The sequence below is a fragment of the Heteronotia binoei genome, chromosome 2, assembly GCF_032191835.1.
Source record: "Heteronotia binoei isolate CCM8104 ecotype False Entrance Well chromosome 2, APGP_CSIRO_Hbin_v1, whole genome shotgun sequence".
NCBI classification, from domain to species: domain Eukaryota; kingdom Metazoa; phylum Chordata; class Lepidosauria; order Squamata; family Gekkonidae; genus Heteronotia; species Heteronotia binoei.
This window is the reverse complement of record NC_083224.1, coordinates 134429605-134454758: the sequence shown is the minus strand read 5'-3', so window position 1 is coordinate 134454758 and position 25154 is coordinate 134429605. Positions and strand designations below refer to the sequence as shown.

The 25154-nt window shown below is 41.1% G+C and overlaps 1 protein-coding gene across 1 annotated transcript in view; it reads right to left on the bottom strand.

Annotated features, from left to right (window-relative positions):
- Window positions 1–12069: 12069 nt before the first annotated feature.
- The window catches only part of MIGA1 (mitoguardin 1), a 56763-nt gene continuing 43678 nt past the window's right edge, over window positions 12070–25154 (bottom strand). The window contains exons 12-16 of the mRNA XM_060232056.1: window positions 21499–21597; window positions 21112–21246; window positions 14391–14444; window positions 13274–13390; window positions 12070–13137 (exon numbers count right to left, since the gene is read on the bottom strand). Coding sequence (XP_060088039.1) covers window positions 12919–13137; window positions 13274–13390; window positions 14391–14444; window positions 21112–21246; window positions 21499–21597 — 624 coding nt within the window. The 3' untranslated portion in view covers window positions 12070–12918. The remainder of the gene's footprint in view (window positions 13138–13273; window positions 13391–14390; window positions 14445–21111; window positions 21247–21498; window positions 21598–25154) is intronic.

The following is a 25154-nucleotide window of genomic DNA, read 5'->3' as shown; positions in this document are numbered from 1 at the left end:
TTCGAAACTGAACAATTATCTTGCCTACTTCTCGGCCTACATCTTCCATCTGGCCAACCAATTTACACCTCTCATCCCTTCCCTTCCGGAACCCTCTCAAAAGGTGGCCTCTGGGCTAGTATCAGAACTATCTAGGGTATCGAAGCAACAAATAAATTCCATTCGCCACGCTGTCTCCTGCTCTTCAAGGGTTTTTGCGTCATCTGTCGCCCTTCGTCGTCATGCCTGGCTAAGGTCCACCAACTTACAGCCGGACATTAAGCAAAAGATCGAAGATCTCCCCTTTGATGGCCTGGGTCTCTTCCATGCCTCTACTGATGAGGTTCTCACCTCAGTGGACGACGGGCGCAAGCGCGCAAAACGTCTGGGAGTTTCTCAACCGTTCTCCCAGCAGCCTAACCATACAAGATCCTGGAGACCATCATTCCAGAGGCGCCAACGATCTCCTAGGCGCAATGATTTCTGGAAACGGAAGAGTGGACAACAGAAACCTGCGTTTCAACAGAGGCCTCGCTCACAGCAGCCCAAAAAGTCCTCCCTTCCTTCAAAGCAGTCTCTTTGACTCTCCTCACACTCTGACGCCCCGCACCCGTCTCTCACCCTTCCTTCGAACTTGGAATTCGATAACAACAGACTCCTGGGTGCTGACCATCGTGCGCCTAGGTTACGCAATCGAGTTCATTTCTCCACCTCATCACCATTCCTTCATCGCTACACCCCCGTCTTCTCCCCTGCATCAGGAGATTCTGGACTTACTGCACAAGAACGCCATAGAACCCGTCCCTCCTCTCCACCGAGGGACAGGCTTTTATTCAAAATACTTCCTAGTCCCCAAGAGGGATGGAGGCAGGCGCACCATTCTGGATCTGAGGAGGCTCAACAAATACATCCAATACAGGAGGTTCAGAATGATCTCCCTGCAGTCCATCTTGCCCCTCATACCCAGGAATTCCTGGATGGCCTCTCTCGATCTTCAGGACGCCTACTTCCATGTGACCATCCGACCTCAACATCGGAAGTATCTGCGTTTTGCCATGGGCGAGGACCACTACCAATATGTTTCCCTACCATTCGGCCTTTCCACTGCGCCCCGCGTTTTTACAAAGTGCATGGCAGTGGTGGCGGCTGCGCTTCGCATCCGGAACATCCCAGTCTTCCCATATATAGACGACTGGCTTCTGGTGGCCCCAACTCAACAACAACTAGAGCACAACCTCGACACAGCTCTCACTCTCCTGACTTCCCTGGGCCTTCGTGTGAATGCCTCAAAATCACACCTCACACCTACCCAGGAGCTCAAATTTATAGGAGCTCTTCTCCACACCTCCCTACATCGAGTCTTTCTTCCCGAAGATCGGGCACAGACAATTATCACCCTAGCCAAGTCAGTACAACAACAACCCTGTCAGTCCGCGCTTACAATCCAACGCCTGCTGGGCCTCATGGCCGCCACTACGTCCGTCCTCCGCTTTGCCAGGTTAAGGATGCGACAACTGCAAGTCTGGTTTGTAAGAGCTTACCACCCTCAGACACAATCTCAAAGTTCTTTGCTGACTGTTCCACACAGGGCGCTTCTCTCCCTCACGTGGTGGACTGTTCCCAACAATCTCCTCGAGGGCAGGCCGTTTCTGTCAACCTCTCCAACGGCCATAGTTACAACAGATGCCTCCTGGTGGGGTTGGGGAGCCCACCTAAAGGACAAGACTGTGAGAGGTCTCTGGACAACCTCCGAGAGAACCATGCATATAAATTGCTTGGAACTGATCGCGGTACACAGAGCTCTACAGTCCTTTCTTCCCCTGATAAGGGACCGGCACGTTCAGATCTCCACGGACAATATGGCAACAGTTTATTACATAAACAAACAAGGCGGCACCAGATCCCTCCGTCTCTGCCGTATAGCCGTACTGCTCTGGGAATGGTGTGTCAAGCACAACATCTACATGACTGCCATTCACCTCCCAGGTGTGGAGAATGCTCTGGCCGACTCCCTCAGCAGGTTTCGCATAGACGATCACGAATGGTCCATCAATCCAACCTACCTTCGACGCATCTTCCGATGCTTCGGAATACCCAAGGTAGACGTCTTTGCATCCCGGGACAATGCCAAATGCCCTCGGTTTTACTCCAGGAGGGGCAACGACGCCTTCCTACACAACTGGACGGGCCCCCTTCATTACTTCTTCCCACCAACTCCTCTTCTGACGCGGGTGTTGGTGAAGATAGCTCGGGATGGAACAGACTGCATCCTCATTGCGCCATGGTGGCCTCGACAACCGTGGTTCACGGGGCTTCTTCAACTCTCATGCCACACTTACCGCCGACTTCCTCCTGCGGGCGACCTTCTCTCCCAGGCCAACGGTCAGGTTCTGCATCACAACCCTCGAGTCCTGGCCCTGACAGCCTGGAGAATACACCCTCCTACCTCTCTGCAGAGGTAGCCAATGTCATCCTTAACGCAAGGAAGCCTTCCACGAGACTTTCCTATCAGCGTAAATGGAAGCGCTTCTGTTCCTTTACGACATCTAAGCATCTACAGCCGGAGTCGGCACCCTTGAACCTGATCCTGGACTATCTGCTCTCTCTGCAAAAAGCAGGACTCTGTTATTCTTCCTTAAAGGTGCATCTTTCTGCTGTCTCTGCTTTCCACAATTTGGTTGACGGCAAGACTGTGTTCTCCCATCCCTTATCCAAGTCCTTTCTTAAGGGCATGTTGCACCTCAACCCACCTGTTAAACCCTTTGCCCCGACCTGGAGTTTATCGTTAGTTCTTTCCTGCCTGATAAGGGCCCCCTTTGAACCTATGGCCACCGCAGACCTCAACCTTCTTTCCTGGAAGACGGCATTGCTCGTAGCCCTCACCTCAGGCAAACGGGCAAGTGACTTATGCGCCTTCCGTTACGATCCTCCCTACACCATGTTCCACAGGGACAAAGTTGTTTTACGACCGGACCCTGCGTTCCTGCCTAAGGTTGTCTCCCAGTTCCACTTATCGACCTCAACTTCCTTACCAACGTTTTTCTCCAACCCATCCGACCAGGGACAACGAGCCCTACACTCTTTGGACGTCAGAAGGGCTTTGTCCTTCTACCTTGATCGTACACAACCTTTCCGTAAGGACCCTAATCTGTTTGTGGCCTACGGCAACCCTCACAAGGGTCACAAAATTTCTACCCAAAGACTGTCTAAATGGGTAGTTAGTGCCATCAGGTTGTGCTACGAACTGGCTAAGCAGCCTCTACCCGAAGGCCTTAAGGCCCACTCTACTAGAGCGGTCTCGACGTCTTCGGCTTTCCTGCAAGGCGTTTCTCTGGAGGACATTTGTGCGGCTGCATCCTGGTCCTCTCCATCCACGTTCGTCTCCCATTATGCGCTAGACGTTCGTGCGAGACGTGACGCCTCCTTCGGTCAGGCGGTCCTCAAATCCATCTTCCACTGAAGCTTCGGGTGAGTGCATCCGCTTCCATCTTTAACTTGCATACCATGTTGCATATGTTGTTGCATATTTCATGTTGCAATGTGATTGCATTTGACTGATTACAATGTAATTGCATTTGACTGATTGTTTTACGTGACTAACTTCTTCTTTACCAGCACCCTCCTCCAGGACACCTAGCTGGCTAGTCACCCATGTGTGGGACTGCACAGAGACCACGAAGAAGATAAACAGGTTGCTTACCTGTAACTGATGATCTTCGAGTGGTCATCTGTGCAGTCACACACGCCCACCCAGCCTTCCCCGCTGCTGGCTCCTGGTGATTGTTCATTAACCTCTTACTCTTCATAGTGTCTCTGCCAGCGGCGGCTGGAAGAAACTGAGTGGAATGGGCGCTCTCCCCCCGCTCCAGGCATGCGCGGTCGCTGCCCGCTCCCCAGGGCGGGAGGAAAGCGCGCCAAAAGACGTTATAGACGAGCTATTGGAGCTCCGAGGTATGGATCCGTTGCCTGCGGCAAGACCCATGTGTGTGACTGCACAGATGACCACTCGAAGATCATCAGTTACAGGTAAGCAACCTGTTTATATCATGCTTGGTTTTGTTTTTTTTTAAATGCCAGAAAAGGTGTGAGATCTTCCTCCCCCCCATTTAAACACCCCGCCGTGGTGTTTAAATGGGGAGGGGCGCACGGCAACTCTCTTTGCTGTCTCTCCGCCTGGCGGGGAGACGGCAAAGGTGGGTCATCCTCCTCCCCTGGCAGGGAGACAGCAAATGTGGGTGATCTTCCCGTTCCCCATTTAGGAAAGGTCCCCTGTGCAAGCACCAGTCGTTTTCGACTCTGCGGTGACGCTGCTTTCACAAAGTTTTCACAGCAGATCTTTTACGGGGTGGTTTGCCATTGCCTTCCCTGGTCATTACACACACACCCCCCCCCCCCAGCAAGCTGGGTACTCATTTTACCGACCTCAGAAGGATGGAAGGCTGAGTTGACAATTGCTGGCGCAATGATATCATTTGGAGTGGGCTCTTGCAGGGAAGCGGATGTGCGCTTGTGACGAGTCGGCTACAATGGAGCGTCCAAACATAGAAAGTACGCGCGGGAGTCGTCAAAAGCATTCTTATTCCAGATTTAATGTACTATCAAAAAAGTCCGCGTCTCAGTCGCGGCAGTTCGGGACACGAACGAGCCAATGACCATTGCCAGATGCTGATGTTTGGACAACCGCATAAAATCCGACATGCATCTGGCTTTCATCCATGCCCATCTCGTCAGTTTATGTGTGTCTGACCTCGGCCCAGTAGTTTTTTTTTTTTTTTTACCAAATGACCCCTGGGCAGAATTTTTGCTGGCTGGGGTCATCTGATGGTGAGAAAAGCTTTTCTTTCTTTCTCTCTTTCTCTCTCTCTCTCTTTCTCTCCCTGCAAGTGATGCTCTGTCTGTACTCTTGGTGCTGGGAGGGGAGGGAAGCAACAGTGGGAGGGCTTCTAGTGCCCTGGTCCCACTGGTGGACATTCTGGTGCTTTTTGGGCATTGTATGAGGGAATTTTGGACTGGATAGTCCACCGGCCTGATCCAACATGGCTCCTCTTACGTTTAAGTTTTTTTTATTTCCATGTCTTTCTTTTCTTTTCTTTTCCTTCCATTTCATTCTTTCCCTTTCTCTTTCTTTTTTTCCTTCCATTTTTACTGGATGAAACCTTTCTGTTCATCATACTGTTGTTGCAGACATAGGAGCTCTGCCAATGAAAAGTTGGCACCCCCAGTTGTAGCCAGGTGGCCTTCTAAGAGATTTCTGTGTGAGAGTAAGAGGTGTGGGGCAGAAAGAGATCATTGGAGATTACTGCGGTATATCTCAACAGCACTGGAAGAGATGGTACTATGAACTTGGCATCGCACCATTTAACTGATCCTGCTTTTAACAGCTGTCTGACACCAAAATTAAACTCCTCCTGTAGATATTAAAAAAGATGAAAGTAGTTCACTGGCTAAGTATCTGTACAACAGGTTGCTTTTAAAGGCATGGGAAAACACAGCCAGCAAAAAGCTGTAAGCCCCTCATAAATATCCTTTTTCGGATAACTGCAGAAAAGCTTGTATGAACTTCATATAATTTAAAATTAATTCATTAATTCCAATACAATTCTCTGCTACCTTTCACAGCAATTTCCCCATGTTTCTACCAAAGAAAAGTATGAAAAATAGCTGTAGAAAGATTTTCTTGAAACCAAGCAAGCTTGGTTGTAGCTTGAGGCAGGGTTCCAGTAGTAGCAGCTGAAGGAAGGGCCTACTAAATGTGTCAGCATATTCTGAGGTAGAGCAGCTGCCAGGGCCCAGTGTGAGTGGTACACGGTGCTGGCATTCCTGTTGGCAATGGCAACAGCACTCCCAATTGCATACACTGGCCAGTGCTGTTGAGGAAGGGATGTGTAGGTAGTGCAGGCAATTGAACATGGGCATTAGGAGTGCTTGCAAGCTGGAGAAGAATATACAAACAGATAGGTGCATGCAGGTGTGGGGGTGAAAAGAGAGGACCGCCCACTTTCCACACCCATTTTGGCTCAGCATGACTTTCAGAGAGATTTTGCTAAAAATGAATTAACTTCCGAAGATGCAGATTTAGGGGAATGCCCTGGAAGTGACATCACAGGAAAAGGTGGAGTTTTGTTTCAGTGTACCCCGAAAGTGACATCACTTGGTCCTTGACACCACAGGAAATGACATAATTCCTGTCTCCCAGCTCCACCCCAAAGTCTGCTGGCTCCACCCCAAAATTTTAGTGGGCCACGAAGGAGAAGTGTAAAAATAACAGGGCTACAGGAAAGAAAAGTTTGGGAAACCCTGCTTTAGTCTATTGGATATCATGGACCAAAAGGCAGTAGAGATAGGCACAAACTGATCCACAAGTAGCAATTCATGCACACATCAGGCCGATTAATGGTTTCTTCCAAACCGGTTATTTCCTTTGTGGATCTTTTTTCCAGACAGCTGGGTGCTGATTTGTTCAATTCCTAGACAATACTGGGGGTGGACTTCTGAGAGCTCTAGAAAAACCCATAGCAGGTGTCCATCGCTTGATTGGCAGCTCTGGAAGCCAATCACAGAGCTCCCATTCTGCAGCATTGTTGTGATCCTAGGCCTACTGTGGCCAACAGGCTCCAGATAAGCCTGTATTAGAGTAGCAACCACGCCTACATTTCCCAGGATCCCTTCTATCCTGATTGGGTGGGCAGAAATTTTAGAGGGAAAACTTGCTCAATGAAGACCAGAGGGGTGGGACCTAGGAGGAAAGAATAAAAAATAGCTAGAGAGGGAAGAGTGTTCTCTCTGGAAAGGCTGAATTGGAGACAGGCTGCACTGGAGAGAGGATTAAATTTAGTTCTTGTATTATCCCATTGCCACATTGGAAAACTTTAAATCCATGGAAAATGATCACTCACAAGATAATCATCAAACCCGCCCCCACAAAAAAAAGAAACTTAACTAAATGAAGCAATTTGGAGACAAAACCCCCCACAATCAATTAGTATCAAACAGGTGTCAACCTTTAACAATAAAAACTCAATTTTAAGACTAAATGAACCAAATATCATCCAAATTAATTAACATTTAAAGAATTGTGCATCAATTAATGGAACTCTTGATATAATCCTTGAAAAAAATTGTTTGGGCAATAATTTTATTATCAGATATCTGGGGTAGCAATGGGGAATCCAGCAGCAGCCAGTATTGCAAATTTGTACTTTAATTTTTTGGAAACTAAATTTGGTTATGACCCATTTATAAAGGAGATTTGGTTCTATAAACTGTATTGATTATTTATTATTTTTAAGGATCTTAAAAAGTAGGAAGGATCTTTGAAATGGCCCAACTATTTACATTTCAGTATCAAATTTGAAATTAGGTAGGACTTGAAGGAAATTAATTTTCTGTTTACTATGATTGTTAAAAGTGCTTCCAATGAATTGTATGAAACACTTTTCTCCAAACCAACAGATAGAAGCTCTTTTCTCCATTTCAACTCATTCCACCCAAGCCATATCAGGACCAATTTACCTTATAGTCAATTTATTTCCATCAATTTATTTCCATTGATACTGATATTTGGCTGATTTGTCTTCCACCTGAATTATGTGCTTTAAATTGTTTTATTGTATTTTTACTGTTTAATTATTTTAATTTGTTGTACTTTTCCCTGAGCCTGTTTGTGGGGAGGGCGGAATCGACATCTACCAAAATAAAATAAATCAAATGGAATTTGATGTGCAAGGAAGACTTTAAAATAAGTGCTGACAAACTTAATTCTCCGTTCTTGACATGAGGTTATCCAGCACCAGGAGTTGTACAATATAAAGCAGAAAAGGTGGATAGGAAAACATTTATTAGATAAACTGAAATCACAACATACTGATATTGGGTTGTGCCTAACAGTATTCTCCATCACCGGACAGGATTAAGAAATTAATTACCAAATATTGGCACGTCATGACACATATTCCAGTTTGCTTAAATCCACCAAAAATTGGATTTAGAAACCCTAAGAACTTGAGGAATTCTTTCGTTTGAACTGATATAGGCAGTGAGGTAGAATTTCTGGGACAGAGTGATGCTGTTGCTCATTTTCCCTGCAGTCATTGTTTACCATGTGGGAACACACTCTCACATGGGAATTCATAAATCCCACTAATGGCCGAATTATAAAATTAAGAAATCTAACAAATTGCAACTCAAAACAAATCATATATCTTGCTGTTCTCCAAATTTGACCAATTTTGGGGAACTGGATTGACAAAATGCAAGAATATGCAGTTACGGCAAAATTGACAAATTATTTCAACCAAAGACCAAAAGGTGAATTTGAAAACAACTGGAGAGTCTTTTATGAGTGTTATAACCAAGTCTTGTAGTTAGATGTCTGAATGGTTGGTTGAAATATGATTTCATAATATGACAGACTCTATGCAAAATATTGAGCATTGGTTGTTTCTTTATTATAACAATTTTTAGCATGATAACTTTATAATAGTTCTTCTGAGATTACTTATATTCAGGGCTTTTTTTGTAACAGGAACTCCTTTGCATATTAGGCCACACACCCCTGATGTAGCCAATCCTCCAAGAGTTTACAGTAGGTCCTGTCATAAGAGCCCTGTAAGCTCTTGGAGGATTGGCTATATCAGGGGTGTGTGTCCTAATATGTAAAGGAGGTCCTGCCACAAAAAAAGCCCTACTTATATCATATAGTAGAATAAATTAGAAAGCATGATATTATACATTATAGACAGAGGTTCTAAAAAGCTGCTATCCTGACTCTAAATAATCATGTGATATTTTGCCATTCATATATACACATAATCAGTATGAAATACTGTTAAGTTAATATGCTAATACATAGCCCTATGTCATGTATTTGTTAAATGAATTGTCATGTATTTTTCCTACATACTCATGTATTGTTTAAGAAATATCCCTTACATTTATATAACTGCCCATATGCTATATAATTATAATCAAACTTACTTAATGGTTTTTTCCCTTTCCCCCATTTCTTTTTTTTTCTGTATCCCCATTAATTTTTTAAAAATAGTAATAAAAAGCCCCAAATTATACTTAGGGATGACACTGAGAACACTAAGGGTTAGAATTCCTGAACACTGGTAAAGTATCAGCCATTAAATTCTAGATGTTTCTACAGCATTGCATTTTAAGGAAATGCATCATTCCATATAGGATTTAAAATTCTTTGTCATATATAAATACAAACCTAAACCATTTATGAAGGACGTAATTAAGGTTTTATTACAGCAAGAATGCTATTGGATTCACAGATTACAGACAGTAGTGCCAAATGGATTAAATGCTAACATTGATTTCTTGCTGTATCTGTATCTTGTTTTGTATGGTAATGTCTTCCCATCCTAATATTGAAGTTCTGTCGTAACTGTAAGCATTTTACCTTTAAATGCTAGCATCTGTTCCACACCTGTATGCAATTAAGTTCCTTTTAATGCATAGTTAGGTAGCAGTTCTGTTAAGAACCTTTGGAGAAGTACTTGAAAGTTACCATGCAGGCTGGGTCCACACTTCAGAGTTGAAATTCTGGGTACCTTTCTGTCCTTCAGAACTTGCCTTTGGAGACTTGGGGGTGCTGTGACTGTAAGGGGGATGCATGCTTTTCTTCAAGTATCTGGCGGGGGGAGGGGGGCGGGGATGTCTGCCCAGGTGAAGTTTCCCTGTGAGTTTGGTGTCACTGGTTTGTTCTTGAGACATTTCACAGACTCCTGGCAGTAACTGCAGCAGTCTTTTCCAGAGAGAGACTGGGAAACCTTTTTTGGAAATCTGTAATTGGGATCCCAGAAATGTAATCCATCCTCAACTTTAAGAGATTTTAGTGAAGCAGGTGGCAGGGTGAGGTTCCCTATGCATTTGGTATGTGTAGCTGGCAGGGAGTCGATTCTGTACACTTTTGAACCTGTGCCTGACATTTTCCCCAGAAGCACTTTCCTGGCTTGACCTTCATCCTGTTGGGTTTGCAGTGCCACTAGTTCTGCTGGGCTTGCAAAAAATGTCCCTATTCCCTATCTTCAGTTTTTACTGCAGAAATTCTCTGGGACTTTTATTCTGTTCTGTGGGGCTTCTGTTGCTTTGTTGATTCCACCCTCCCTTCCATTGAAAACAATAGATGACAGCACCTTTTTGGGGGAGGGGTTGTAACTTGGACCCTGTAAATCCAATCTTCACCAATTTGGAGGACAGATAGAGGAGAGTCAGCTGGCATTCTGTGTGAGTTCGGTGACTCTAGTATGCCATCAGGCCATTCCACCACATCACAAACTTTATGAACTGAACTAGTTTGTCAAGCATCAAAAGCCCATGACAATCTGTGGTTCATGATCAACACATGCTACAGACCACAAACCACATTTTCCTCAATTAATAATTAAACGGAAGAATTTACTGCCAGGGGAAATCCTGATGATCGCAAGCACAGATGGAGGTTGGACAGATTCATGGAGGAGAAGTCCATCAATGGTCACTAGCCATGGTGGATTAAAAAGCACCTCTGTTCAGAGGAAGCAAACAATTTCTGAATTCATTTAAATAGGCTACTGGTGTGGTTTATTACTGGCATACTATTAGGTATTCAGCATATGTTAAAGACATTTTACTTTTTAAAAGTGAATGTTGTGGCCTAAAAGTTAACAACTTTGAGCTTCTGTGGTTCAAAGAAAAAGGTCTTGGATAACAGTAAGCATATATAGGTAAGAAAACAAGCCCATACGTGTCCTAGATCCATTCATTTTAATGCAGCGATTTAATACTGTGATGATGATGCAACACTGCTAGAAGAGCAAGGTTGTGTTAACAGCTGAAATGACTCGGTACAATGGACCTCTGGCAATTCCACTTGTCTGTCCACCCCATCCCACTTATAGGATCTCAATATGTAGTGACTTATCAGGAAAGAGATCCTGGAGTTGTAGCGGAATGAAAATGCTCACTCAGTGTGTGGCAGCAGGGAACAAGGCAAAATCCATGCTGGGGGTTATTAGGAAAGGGAATGAAAAACAGAACAGCCAGTATAGCAATGACCTTGTAGAGGTAGCTCCGTTAGGAATACTGTGTACTGTTACCCCATCTCAAAATGTTCATAATATTTCACTGTGAAGCACAAAGGCATGTCATATGATAGTAGCCATGTATGCTGCACACATATCATCTTGCTATTTGTAATATAATACTGTTCCTTTAAGATATGCCTGTCTGTTCCAAGCACTTGTGCTACATTGATCCAACTTGAAGGGTGTGGAGACAGCTTTCATTGAGAGTCTTTAGCCTGGTGAAAAAGTGCAGCCATTGTGTTGTAAATGTGACAGAGGCTGCTTGGCTCCATAAAAAGAAGCATTAAAAATAAAATAAAAAATAATACTGGATATAAAATCAAGAAAATCCTAATGTAATTTTTTTTAGTATGGTTGTACAGTATTTATTTTTTACCCTTAAGGGTTCTTTATACTACTCAGAGACTAATATTTTTACATTCTCAGGGTATTTACATGTGCATCTCTTAATAAAGATTCTTGATCAAAATGGGAAGTATAATGATTGAAATTCTGTTGAGAACTCACTTTTACGCACATTTGGAAAATTTATATTCATGCACATTGTCTTCTGTACACTGTCAACATTATTTCCTTGTAAGCCTGGACCTGCAACATTACTTTGTTATTGAGTATATAGATACCTTTTGTATTTGTTGGAATTAGCATTTATATTGTAGCAGGAAGCTTTTCCCGTGGTGTAGTATCTTTATATAAATGTTTTGTACATTCTTGGGGGTTTTCATTGATCAAGGGAAATATAATTGGTGTTTTCATTGAGTTAGGGAGATAACTGATGTCTTTTGGCAAATAGATCATAGGCAGAAAACAATTTATCTGAACAGATCCAGATGAAATATTGAACTGTTTGTATCGTACAATAACAAAAAGAAAAGGACAACATTATTCAAGAACGCAGCTTTTTAGATTATATATATATATATATATATATATATATATATATATATATATATATATATATATATATATATATATATATATATATATAAATAAAAAGAGAGACCAAGCCAGATTTAAAGGATAAAGAGACATGTATTTCAGTATTGCTGCACAATCTTTTTGCCATACATATTTTCTTAAAAATATACTTCAAATGCCACATTCAAACAAGACAAGGCTGTAGCTTATTTGTAACTCATATAAAGTATTAAAAGCTCTCTAGAGATGATGGGGATTTAACTAATTGTTAAATCATTTCCACTATTGTTTAAGGCTTCACTAGCCAGTGATCTCACACAATAATGTGTAATGCAAGACTTTAGTGTATGTAAGTGTAAGAGTTAGCATATAATTATAACAATGCTTAGAGAATAGTTGCTGCGACCCAATGGGTAAATGTGTTCATCACATCATTCACTACAAATGAGAGCTTAAACACTTCAAATGCAATATCAAGGCGAGTTAAATACATTGTCATTGCAAGTGTTATTTTATTGCACATGTCATTGCATGGGGGGGGGGAGTGTATAACTTGAAGGAAAAGAATGGCCAGTTAGTGCTTCTGAGACTTACAGAATATAAAACTTTCAGATAAGCTTATTTGCCATAATGTGCATCCTTATCAATTTTAATCACAAATAATTTTTGTGGCAAAGTACAGTCTTTTCACAAATGAATTTTACTTGGCTATTAAAAGCAAACAAACTGAGATATAAATCCAATGACAGCCAAAATGCCCTTTCCAGATATATACAGCAATATTTTTAGCAGTTATTTCCATACTTCTAAAGCCTCCCTGAGTCCATGTTTAGCGACATTGTAGGTTTGCTGATACTTACTGAAAATGAAGGGGGGAGGGAAGCCATTCCTTGAGGGAAAGAAAGGCAAGAATTGTGCTCACATGTTGATTTTTAAAAGGATCCTACTGTATTTTTGCATCCAAGAGATTACTGGCCATTGTTTGTCCACGCCCATTTACACAACCACTGACATGTCTTAATGATTCAGCTCCAAAGTAGGCCAAAAGAAGATCGGTGTGATGAATCAGCAGTTGCATCAGGTCTTCAGCTATACTCTCTATTGTTGAAAATCGTACCTTTTCAAAGTCAAAAATGTCCTTCAAGAAATAAAGAACCTGATCCTAAGAAATAAATCATAAAAAGTATACTAATTTGGGGAGAAATTCTGGAAGCATATAATACTACTGGATTTATTTCTAGTCTTTGTCTTTTAAAATTAATACATATTTACTGCATCAATATTACAAACCTGCATACCTTAAAGAAGCTGCAGAACTCATACAAAGAGTTTCGAGGACCCAGAAAGCCCCATGCCAGAACAGGACTAATATGTTCACAAATAGCATAGAAATGTGCAAAGAATCCATCATGCACCTGGGGATATAATTAACAGAGAAGATAAATTGTTTTCGGCCTCTGACTATCAATCTGTTAAATCAAATTAGGATGCTGAGAGGTCATTAAAGAAACTTCTTCATACTGATAAGTGCTCAAAAAGAAAAGAAAAAAGGGGGAGGGATATTTAATTTCAGATTAGGTGATACTCTCAGTCACCACCTTAACAGTGTAATACTAAGGTTATTTTCCCGAGAATTAGACACATTCAATCGGCTTGAATAGGATTCTCAGCAGACCTGCTTTGGATTGCTATGTAAGGTATAAGTACTGTGTAAAGTATTTGCTAAAAAAGCTTGATTAAGATTCATGGGAGGTAAGTCTATCAGTGGCTACTAGCCATGTCCAGATGCAGCAAGCCTTTGAACGCAAGTTCTAGGAGGCCACATCAGTAGAACACCCTGGCCTCTGTGCCCTGTTCATTGGCCCTTTATGACAGCTGGCTGACCACTGTGTGAAACAGGATACAGGACTAGATCTGATGTGGTTTGATCCAGCAGGGCATCTGTTAGTTATTCACACTTGTCAGCCAATTGTAAACCACAGCCAAGAATGAAGGTACTATAAAGGAAGTCAAAAGCATTAATGATACCCTGCAAATCTTATTTTCATTTTCTAACCACCAGATCTACTGGATCAGGCCATCAACCAGTGGAACTGTCATTAATATCACCTTCTGCTCCGTACATAAATGATGGGGACAATGCATCCTCTCTGTACTGATTATACTTGACTTGATGCTGCAAGGTTGCTTCACAACTTACAAACAAATGTGCACTTTAACAATGGTATAAGATCTCAGGTCTTTGAATATCCCTAAAATTTACATTTATAAAAATAGTAGCTGTATGATTGGAACCTCGGGCAGTTTATAATTGCACAGGATGCACACTGCAAAAACAGATTGTGTTAAGTAACAACTGGCAGTATTAAACATGATCAATATCTCTAAAACTACAAAAATCAAAAGACTATTTACCTTCATTTGTTGCTTTTTTTGTTTCAGAACAGACCAACAGCTTGAAGCCACAGCCTAAGTAAGAACATTTTAAAGTTACTTGTTTGCCTGTTAACCAGAATATAAATTAATCAGCAGCAGCTTCCCTAATTTTAACACAGCATTATTACACGTTTAAATGATGGCCCTATGTCTGGTTTTATTACTATAGTACAGCCTTGTCCTTGACTTTATTTATGGCTGCTTGATTGGTATAGAGGTACTTCGCTTGTAATCTAAGCCATTTCCTGCAAAGCTGTAGGGTAGAGCTGGATGCATGAAAGCAGTGCCATCATCGTTTCCTTGACCTGCATCAAATATACATGCAGGACATAGAAACAGAGCTGGATGGACTTCAAGGGTCACCTCCTGCACAATGCAAAAAATCCACAACCACCTCCTCTTCACTCCCTCAGTGACCGCTGCTCTATGCCCAGAGAGAGGAAACCTCCAGGATTCCTGGGCCAATCTGGCCAGGAGGAAAATGCCTTCCTGACCCCAAAGTGGTGATTGGCATTACTCTGGGCATGTAAGAAAGAGAGCCAAGCCCTGGTTCATCCCATCCCACCCTCCCTCTCATGATGTGCCTAAATGCACAGAATCTGCGTGGTCATCTAGCCTCTGCTTAAAAGCCTCCAATGAAGAAGAGCTCACCACATCTCAAGGTAGCTTGTTTAATTGAGGAACCACCACAACTGTCAAGAAGTTCTTCCTAAAGTTTAGTTGAAAATGCTTTTGATTTAATTTCAATCCACTGGTTCTGCTCTGACCTTCCAAAGCAACTGAAAACGACTTTGCTCCAATCTCTATATGACAGCCCTTCAAACACTTGAATTAAAATATCTTCTGTTCTCTAAAGTGGGTTTCCTGTTTTTTTTATACCTCTTCCCCCACTAACCTTTATTTCTCATCCCCTTTCTTCTTTCTCTTCTTTCCATCTCCATTCTCACCCCCCTCACAATGTGGATTCACATCCCTAAACCTATGTCTCCAATACAGCCAGATCAACCTCCCTTTTTATCCCCCTGACTCTGCCACTATTCCCCCTTCTGTATCCTCTCTGGTTGCTACCAGAAGGTAGGGGTGCCTGAAGCAGGGCTTCTGAAGATGACTGTAGTGGTTGGATACACTTGCTACCTTTTAGTAAAAACAAATATAAAAATGTGAAGAAATAGTTAAAGATAATATTTATTTTACAAAATTTATACCCCTCCTTTCTGCCCTCACAAGAACCACCAAGGTGGAGAATAAATTAAAACATACACAATTCACTTCTTAGAGACAATTAAAACCAACAAAAATCATTAAAATCAGACAAAAAATACAAAAACAAAAAAGCACAAACATTGGGCTGGAAGGGTAGGATCAATGAGAAAATGCCAAATGAAACAAAAAAGTCTTCACCTGCTAGCAGAAGAGGGCAACAGAAGGGGGTAGATGAGTTTTCCCAGGGAGAGAATTCTAGTTTTTGTGCCACAACTGAGAAGGCCCTCTCTCAGGTTGCTACCTGCCTAATCTCAGAAGGTAGGGATGCCTGAAGCAGGGCCTCTGAAGATGACTGTAGTGGTTGGATAGGTACATAAAAGAGTATACAGTCATTCAGATATGTTGGTCGCAAACCATATAAGGCTTTAAACGTCAACACCAGCACTTTCAATTGTGCCTGGAAACAGATGGGGAGCCAGTGTAGATGGGCCAAGACTGGAATGGTATGGTCCTTACAACCCATTCCAGTCAACCTCCTGGCTGCAGCATTCTGCACCAAATGAAGTTTCTGAACATTTCTTAAGGACAGCCCTCATGCGGGGTTCATTGTAGTAATCTAACCTAGATATAATGAGGGCATGTGCCACAGTGGCCACAGTTTTTCTGTCCAGGAATGGCTGCAACTGGCTAACAAATCATATCTGCCACCTGCTTACTGTGCCTGGAGTGGGGGGACTTTGGTGGGCATTCTGGGGGTGGGCTGGGACATTATGGAGGGGACTGCCTCAACAACATAGAGTTTGCCAAATGCCAGCACACCCCTGGCAGGATGACATCACTTTCAGTAGGACTGGAACCACTGAAGAATGGTGCCTCCCAATCTCAACCCAGAAAGGCTTTCTGGAAGGATAGCATGATAGATGGTATTGAAAACCACTGAGTGATCCAGGGGAGTCAACAAGGTTGCACTCTCTGTGTTCATCTCCCAGTGCAGATCTTTAAGTAGAGAAACCAAGGCTATTTCTGTCCCATAACCAGGCCTATACCCAGATTTGAAAAGATCCAAACAATCCACTTCATCCAGAAAAGCTAGATCATAAACACAAGATCATGAACACAATAGGCTGTTTTATTGTTGAACCAGCCCCCCCCCCCCTTTCAGTTAAAATACATTAGGGAGGTTTTATGGGGAACAAGACAAAGGTACAAATTCAACCTTTAAAAAATAAAATGTGTTTAATAATGGGAGAAGGACTGAGACTGTATCCAGAAAAACATGCAGCATGGTCATCTGTCCAGGCAAAACCACAGGAAGATTTGTGGCTCATTAATAAGGAATTAGTTTTCAAATGAAGGGCTAGAGGGGAGGAAAACTAACCATGGGAGACTACATCTTCTCAAAGTGAGACAATTAATAACTGAGATAATTAACAGATGCATTGCATGAAAATCTACAGGTCTGGACACAGTCTGGGTGTGTATATAATTGTTCCCCAGTATAAGCAGTTTCTCAACCAAGACATAACTCTTTTATACTTCCAAATAAAATCGGTGGGACTACAGCAGTGTCGTAAGGTAGAACATACTACTTTGCCAGATTTCTTGAGATTATTTATTTTGTTGTCATGCTACCTCTTATCTTTTGGCACTGGTAGCAAAGTAGAAGGCAGGGCTTTTTGAGAAGAACATCTGCTACTGTAAATGTTTAGTATATATAAGAAAACTGAACTGTACAGCATTTCTTGAAGTTTCTGGATCTGGCTACTCGTAAACTCAAATTAGCCACACTGACATAATACACTATTCCTAATTAAATACTTAAAGAATTCAATTTACTAAGAATGAGTGGTTATATCTGAACTATTAATTAATTCATTGTTTCTGATTTATAACCCGCCCTTCCCTCAATGGGATCAGAGCGGGGAACATTAATAAATATACAGAGTTAAAATTAATTCATACAATAAAACAATACTACAATCTTAAAAACAGGTCAAATTCTCCAGATGGTGATATCAAATTGCATCCATTCATCCCACACATCTCCCAGCTGGTATAAGAGAGATGACATAGCCTTAATGAAGTGTAACCACGAGATCAAGTTAAATCAGAATGCTATACCGGGTTTGCACATAGACTCTCTTCTTACAGTGAAATCCTATGCAGAATTATATCCACTGAAGTCAATGTGTCTAGGTAAGAAGAGGGTGTACCTTTGTTTGGGGAGGGAAGGCAGCATGGTATCAAATCAAGGAAGTGAAGCAGGGTTAGTACTTGGAAACTGCAGAGGAAGGCAATAATAAAGCACCTCTGCTTCTTATTTGCCCTGAAAGCCCCTCACCGGGGGTGCTATAAGTTGGCTGCAACTTGATGGCACCTTACATATGTGCACATAGAACTCTGTTTAGATTGCACTGTTAGATTGGGGATGATTTGCTCCTGTGAAGGTCTAAAGTTTTTGCTAAAGTGACTTTTATAATAACATGTTTTCTGGGTTTTTTTGCATTTTAATACAATTACAGCTTAAATTCAAATCAACTCATCCCTGGAATATTTTTCATGCCAAAAGATGCTTTAAAGCCAGAAGTATTTGAGACCTTAAAAAAAAAGAAAAAGCTGTACATACTTATGCTTTGACCACATTGTAAAAAAGAAAAAAAAAACCTTTAAGAAACATAGTTTAAATACTTTTTGACACAGCTAAGCAGTTTTGTCCTAATAAGGATTGGAATAATACAGTTTACAGATGGCATAGGCTTCTGTCTTTCACAAAACATAATTTGAGTAATATGCTATTTCAATACTAGGAGGTAAAATGCTACTGATAACCCCAAAACACAGACAGAATGTGTTTGATCCAGTGATCAGTCAGCTGAAAGTGCTGTTGCTCAGGGGTCTTTTCTGTTCTGCTCAGGAGCAGAACCCACATGGACCAGCTATGTGAGAGGGGGCTGCACTGAGGAGAGAGAGAAAATGGCCTCTGGCCTCTTATGATAGTGAATTTAGTGTCAACAGATGATGGAACGATCCAGTGTGTTTCCTTCTGAAATTGATTTTAATTGTATTACAAATCAAGACAAGGGAAAAAAACTGCTGAAGGCTTGACAGTAACAATTCTGTCTCCTAATAATGCAGGCCAGCACAACATAAGGTTCAAAGGCCCAATCATTGTCTCTTTGTCGGCCCCTAGGATAATTCCAGATACTCACATTTGCAGTCCTTTCCTGTATCACTGAGGAATAGCTACATTCTTCTGATGTATTGCCATCAAACTTCCATTGTTGTCCCCCTCCCCCCACATCTTGAAGTGAGACCATGTTCTCCATGTCTTTGCTTCACTACTTATAGTCAATTTTCTCTGCATGGGCCGGTAAGTAAGTTTTGTTCAGGACCACAACAGAGTCCATAAAGCTAGCAGAGTGAGAGGGACCATGCCTAGTGTAATCACAAAAGTGAGTTGTATAGTTATTTTTGCTGCTTCCAGTCTATGCACTGGAGCACACTAAAGTTCTAAGTCCTTTAGAAATCAAAGGGGCTTAACATTTAGCTACAAGCTTAAACAGCCATTGATGGGGTTTAACCATGCTTAACTTTCTCAAGAAGGTCTCCCCATGAGCTAGGAGCAGTATCTTTGTGACAAAGATGAACTACAGTTTCTATAGTAACAGGGACATTCCAACAATCATCTCTGTCCTGAACGTTTGAAAATGACTAAAACAGTTGTATCCTAATACCTTTATAAAATAACAGACTGTGTCAATGGCAATTAGGGCTTTTGGCTGGTGCTCCTATACACTGCAAATTCAGCAAATGTATACTTTTTAATGTCATAGGTAGATACACAAAAGAGCATGCCTTCACCTTCTTGCCTTGCTTATGTACAACTCACAGGGACCAGGCTAGGCACTGTTTTGTAGGAAATGCTGGATTAGAAGGGCCCTAGTATGATTCAACAAGGCAATTATAATTTTGTATTCAAATCCCCAGCCCAAACACTGATCCTGGCTTGTGATCCTTTAATGAGCTGGATATTTGTAGAATTCTTCAGAGGGATTTCAGAGGAAGATCATAAAGACAGGAGTTTCCTAAATAATTAAATAATAAAGCATTCTAAAGAAGAAAAAGGCATGCTCTCTAACAATTGAAAAACAGCTTCAAGAAAAAGGGGAGTGGGAAATGGCTTAAAGCAGGGGTGGCCAACGGTAGCTCTCCAGATGTTTTTGCCTACAACCCCCATCAGCCCCAGCCAGCATGGCTAATGGCTGGGGCTGATGGGAGTTGTAGGCAAAAAAACATCTGGAAAGCTACCGTTGGCCACCCCTGGCTTAAAGACTGAAACCATGGAATCAGCACTCCACAATACTGGCTTCTGCTGCAATCAGGGAAAGGGGAGAATTTGCCACTAAGCTTTACACAGGTGAAGAAGACTATGTGTGTTCCCCAAAATGGTAAACTTTTGCAGTAGACTCACTCCTGAAATTATGTAAATATACACATACCCAAAGTTATATAATAGGCCAATCAGCCTTCTTTCCATCATAGGCAAACTATACGCTGAGCATCTATTAACCAAATTAACTTATTGGATGTCTCAGCAAAGAGTCTTAGGCCCTGAACAAATTGGGTTTAGCAAGGCTAAATCTACAGTAAATCACTGCATCACTCTAGTGCAACTGGTTGATAAATATACTACTCCTAGGAATTCCAAACTTTACGCAGCTTTCTTGGACCTCAAGGGGGCATTTGATTCAGTAGATAGAGAGCGACTATGGATAAAACTGTATCAACTGGGCATCGAAAAGAGACTTCTCAAATTAATCATAACGCTACACTTCTCCACCACTTGTCAAATCAAAATCCCAGCTTCCGGGGAATTTACACCTAAAATTCCCTTCAATAAAGGAGTTAAACAAGGATGCATACTTGCTCCTTTTCTATTTAATTTATTCCTCAATGATCTGGCTCCCGTACTAACAGAAGTAGCTCTCTGAATTATGATACTAAGCTTGTATTACTGGTCGTTTTTATCTTGATGACCCTGTCTAGAGTCACACACAGTTATATCCCTTGGTTCTATATGTTACCATCTCACCATCACATAGTTTAACTGGAGTTTTTAGATTTTAACTTGAATTATATGAAATTGTTTTTATATGCTTTGCTGCTGTATTGCACCCCACCCTGAGCCCACTTGCAGGAGAGGGCAGGATAAAATTGCATAAATAAAATAAGAACCCCAGCAAACAATTGTTTAAATTTTATGGGTTTTTAAAAATAAAATTAACATTTGGGAAGTCAGTGTCAATACATCATATTATTACAAACTTCAAGGTTACAAATTTCTACAGAGGCTGGAAAAATTCTTCCCAAATATATTTCCCACAAGGTTATTTCTTGCACATTTAAACACTGCTCAGAAGAATGCAAATATGGACCACATATTCTGCAACAACCTTATAAAAATATCAAAGTGCTGAAAAAAATAATAGCCACTTACAGTTTCTTTAAAGGAAGAATTTAGCCAGTGATTGTTTACCACATTCTGTATAGACATAGGTGGATTTTCTAAATCTTCAAATGAATCCATAAATATAAAGTCCAGAACAACATCATAGAAATTTAAATGTTTCACCTGCATTAGGTTCACAATAGCTGAAATTACTGAACATGTTTGCAGAATTAAATAACAAAACACTTTTACAAGAAAATCCAGAGGTAGTCTTGGCTTTAAATGAATTATTTAATTAAACTAATGAAAAGATACTTTAGTGGTGAACTAAGTAAAGATCAGTAAGGAAATAGCACTTTTATAAACACAGTAAAATTAATAGATAACAATTTCAAGCAATTGCCAAGAACTTAAGATATTTGGAAGAGCACTTACTCCCCAAGCAGCAAGCTCCATTTCAGTATTAGACCAATGATCCGCTTGCTCTAAGAAAGACATCATCTCATCAAAAACTTCCTCAAACTTCTTTGGATTCTGTGAAGACAGGCCAAGAAGTATCATGAGAATTAAGCATGACTCCATTTAGATATTTTAAAAACTAACTGATTTAAACTTGAACTAATTGCTTTGAATTGAAACATGGTAAGATGCATAATAATTACGGTAATCTGGAAATTGATTATCTGCTCAAATTCAAACCTCTCTGTGTGATCTGATAAGAACATGAAGTTCCTCTGTAGGTATCACATCAATTTTAACATTAAATGCAGTTCTCTGTATACTACAGATAGGAGCATGTAGAGCTGCATAGGGACAGAAGTTAATGCACAAATAGGAGTGCACATGAAGAGCCTGTGTATATAAAGTGCTTGGTATGGGCCAATTAACTTTAATTTCTGAGTGATATTTGCATATCATCTATATCCATAAATAAAGGAATATGTCTCCCTACTCTTATTTTTCTTTTTAAATTCTTCTCTTCATGCTGCCCCCTGCCTTTCCTGGAAACCCTATAAATACACAGTATTTCTGAGTGAAGAAGTGGTAGTTCAGGAATCCACAGAAATTTGGACCAGTTCTGAAAGATTTTTCTAAATTTAACCGGTACTTTTCCTGAATGTTGTTTTTATAAACTTTAGTGACGGCAGAAATGATATGTCTGTATCAGAACTCACTTAAGGGTTTTCCAGCACAGATAAACTTCTCAGTAAAGAGCCTACGCAGCAACCAGCCCACAAGAGATCCTATGAGTGATGCATGGTTTCCCCAAGGCTTATATTGCCATGTTTCTTTCCTGTCTTTGCATTGGGACTAAATTCTCTACATTTCATCACTGAATATCAATACTGCATTGCACTAAATTCCATTCCGCCCCCCCCCCCCCTTGACTAGTTTTGTATCTGGCTACCTTCTAAGTTAGCCAGTGGGGAAGCTGTCATAGCTAGTCATGTTGTATGCTGCTGATTTGCTAATTTATTTTTTTGTGTTTTTTTCTCTGTTCCATGATACTGGTTTTCTGTTGATGGGAACTGGAGTCTCAGACATAATTGGGTGGATTTGCCTTAAGTCTTATGCTGTTCTTAGTTCCTCCCTCTTGCTGTAGTTTTTTCTGTGTTTTCTGTCACTGTTTTTTCTTTCCCTCTCACCCATCCCCCAAAATCAGAGGCAGCAGATGGAGCTTAGAACTCCTCCAAACAAGCCAGGTGGGGTATATTTCTGCTGATTGATGTTTACAGATGCATCTGCTACAGAGCTCCTATTTTTGAATTATGCCTAAACTAATATATCATGAAATGTCAAAGGTCTTGGGAACCCCAATAAAAACACTCTATAACAGGGGTGTCTAGCTCATTTGTTATGAGGGACAGATCTGATATAAATGAGACCTTGTTGGGCCAGGCCAAGCCATGTGTATACCTATTTAAGATTAGGTAGCAGAGATATAAACTTTATAAAGGACACAGACAATCACAATTAAATATTTTTTTTAAGAAACCTCTTAAAACATGCTTAAAACGTTAGCACTTGTTGGTATTAAAGGTGCTTTCTTTGTATCTCTCCCATGGGATCCAGGGAACTGGGCAAAAAGAGCTCTGGCTCTTTTCTTCCTTCCCTAGTGGACCAGGAGGGGGAAGGAAGAGAGGCTTGGCTCTCCAGGTCTGCTGTGCGACTGAGAGAGCCTGGAAAAACAAGCTCTGCTTTCCCCCCATTCCTTCCCAAGGGAGGAGCCTCAACCAATACAGAAAACTGAGGCTTTGCTCTGTAATTCCTGTGTGATTGAGCAAGCCTGGCAAAGCAAGTTGTTATGCAGAAGGAAGCAAGAGATAGGGAGAAGGAAGCAGATGGCAAACAATTGCTTGGGGACCTAATAGGAGCCCTCTAGGGGCCTGATTCAGCTTCCGGGCCACATGTTTGATGCTCCTGCTCTGTAAGTTCAAAAGACAATATCCTTGCATTGCTGTGTTTCAAGGGACTCATGTACCTCAGAGAAAACAAGAACAGCTCACTAAATGATAGGTGGGAGAAGCCTACTGTTCTGGGAACTCCTATAAGGCTCTTAGGGGAGTTACAGTTCTAATACATAAAATAACTTCACATGGATGTACTTGATTCCAGAAAAGATACTGGACAGAGATATATTTCCTTTTGGTTAAACAGGAAGACCCCATGTTTGTGCTGGTCAACATCTATGGGCCTAGAAAATGTAGTTTCTATTCTGTTATGGTAGTTCTCAGAGAACTTGGGGAGTATCCTGTGATCATGGGAGGGGACTGCAATATAGTAATGGACTGTCTTTTAGTTAAACCTCAGGTCAATCTAGATCAGCCCTGCAAGGCCACAGGCTTGATATAGATTTGCATGATGCATGGTCCTCATTGCATCTTTTCACAGAGATGATATACTCACAGAATGAGTTTTCAACTGAATTATTTTCTCATTATTGGTTCCCTGATAATAAAGTGCTTTCTTGCTCTAATGGCATCGGGGTTATTTCTAATCACTTCCCAGTTTCACTGATAATTAGTTTTGGAGATGCTGAAAAGAAATCTCCCTTTGGAGATTAAGCTTATCCTGGATCCACATAAAAATGGCCAGGAACTTCATGTTAATGTCTTCATATCTACCAATGTTATGCATGAGACACCTGGTCTGTTTTGTGGAACACTCTTAAAGCATATATCAAAAACATAAACTTGCTGAAGAACTGAATAAATCAGAAATGAAACTATAGGATGCCACAATTTTAATTCTCTTTCTACAAACTACAGTAACATGGTGAAATTCAGATATGAAATCAATAAATTGCTTTTATTAAAAACTGAATTAATGTTGGCCTATGTTAAAATTATTGGGCATCAGGAGAACAAGCTGGCAAATCATTGGCTTTTAGAATAAAGCAAATAAGTGCCCACAACTATATTGCAGCAGTTAAAGATAAACAAGAACAAGTTCATATCACTCCAAAAACAATTAATGACCAATTAATAATGTTTTATTCAAGTTATTTGTTCTACAGTTCACATGCCTTCTACAGAGGCTGTTTCAAAGTTCCTGAGCATGATAAACCTGCCAGATTTGTTCATGCAATATCAGTACTTTCTGGCAGCTCCTCTGACAAATTCTGCGATTGCAATAATAACAATTAAAAATATTAAAATGATAAGGGTCTAGGGCCACAGGGTATACTGTAGAATCATATAAGACTCAGTAGTGAGCTGGTATTCTTATTGGTTCAAGTTGCAGGAAATTCTGTTAAATACAATGTATGAAGCATCCTTTACAATTCTGTCCAAGCCAAAGAAAGGCTTGTTTTTTTGCTCTTAACTACAGGGCAATATTGCTTATTAATGTTAATGAAAAAAATCCATGCAACAGCATTGGCCATGCTGGCTGGGGCTGATGGGAGTTGTAGGCAAAAAAACCATCTGGAGAGCTACCGTTGGCCACCCCTGATTTATAGTATGATAGGGCTTGCAGTAGTTTTATATGTTTTATATGTTTTATTGGATTGATTGTTTTTATAATGTTGTAAGCCGCCCTGAGTCCGCTTGCAGAGAGGGCGGGATATAAATGGGAAGTAATAAATAAAT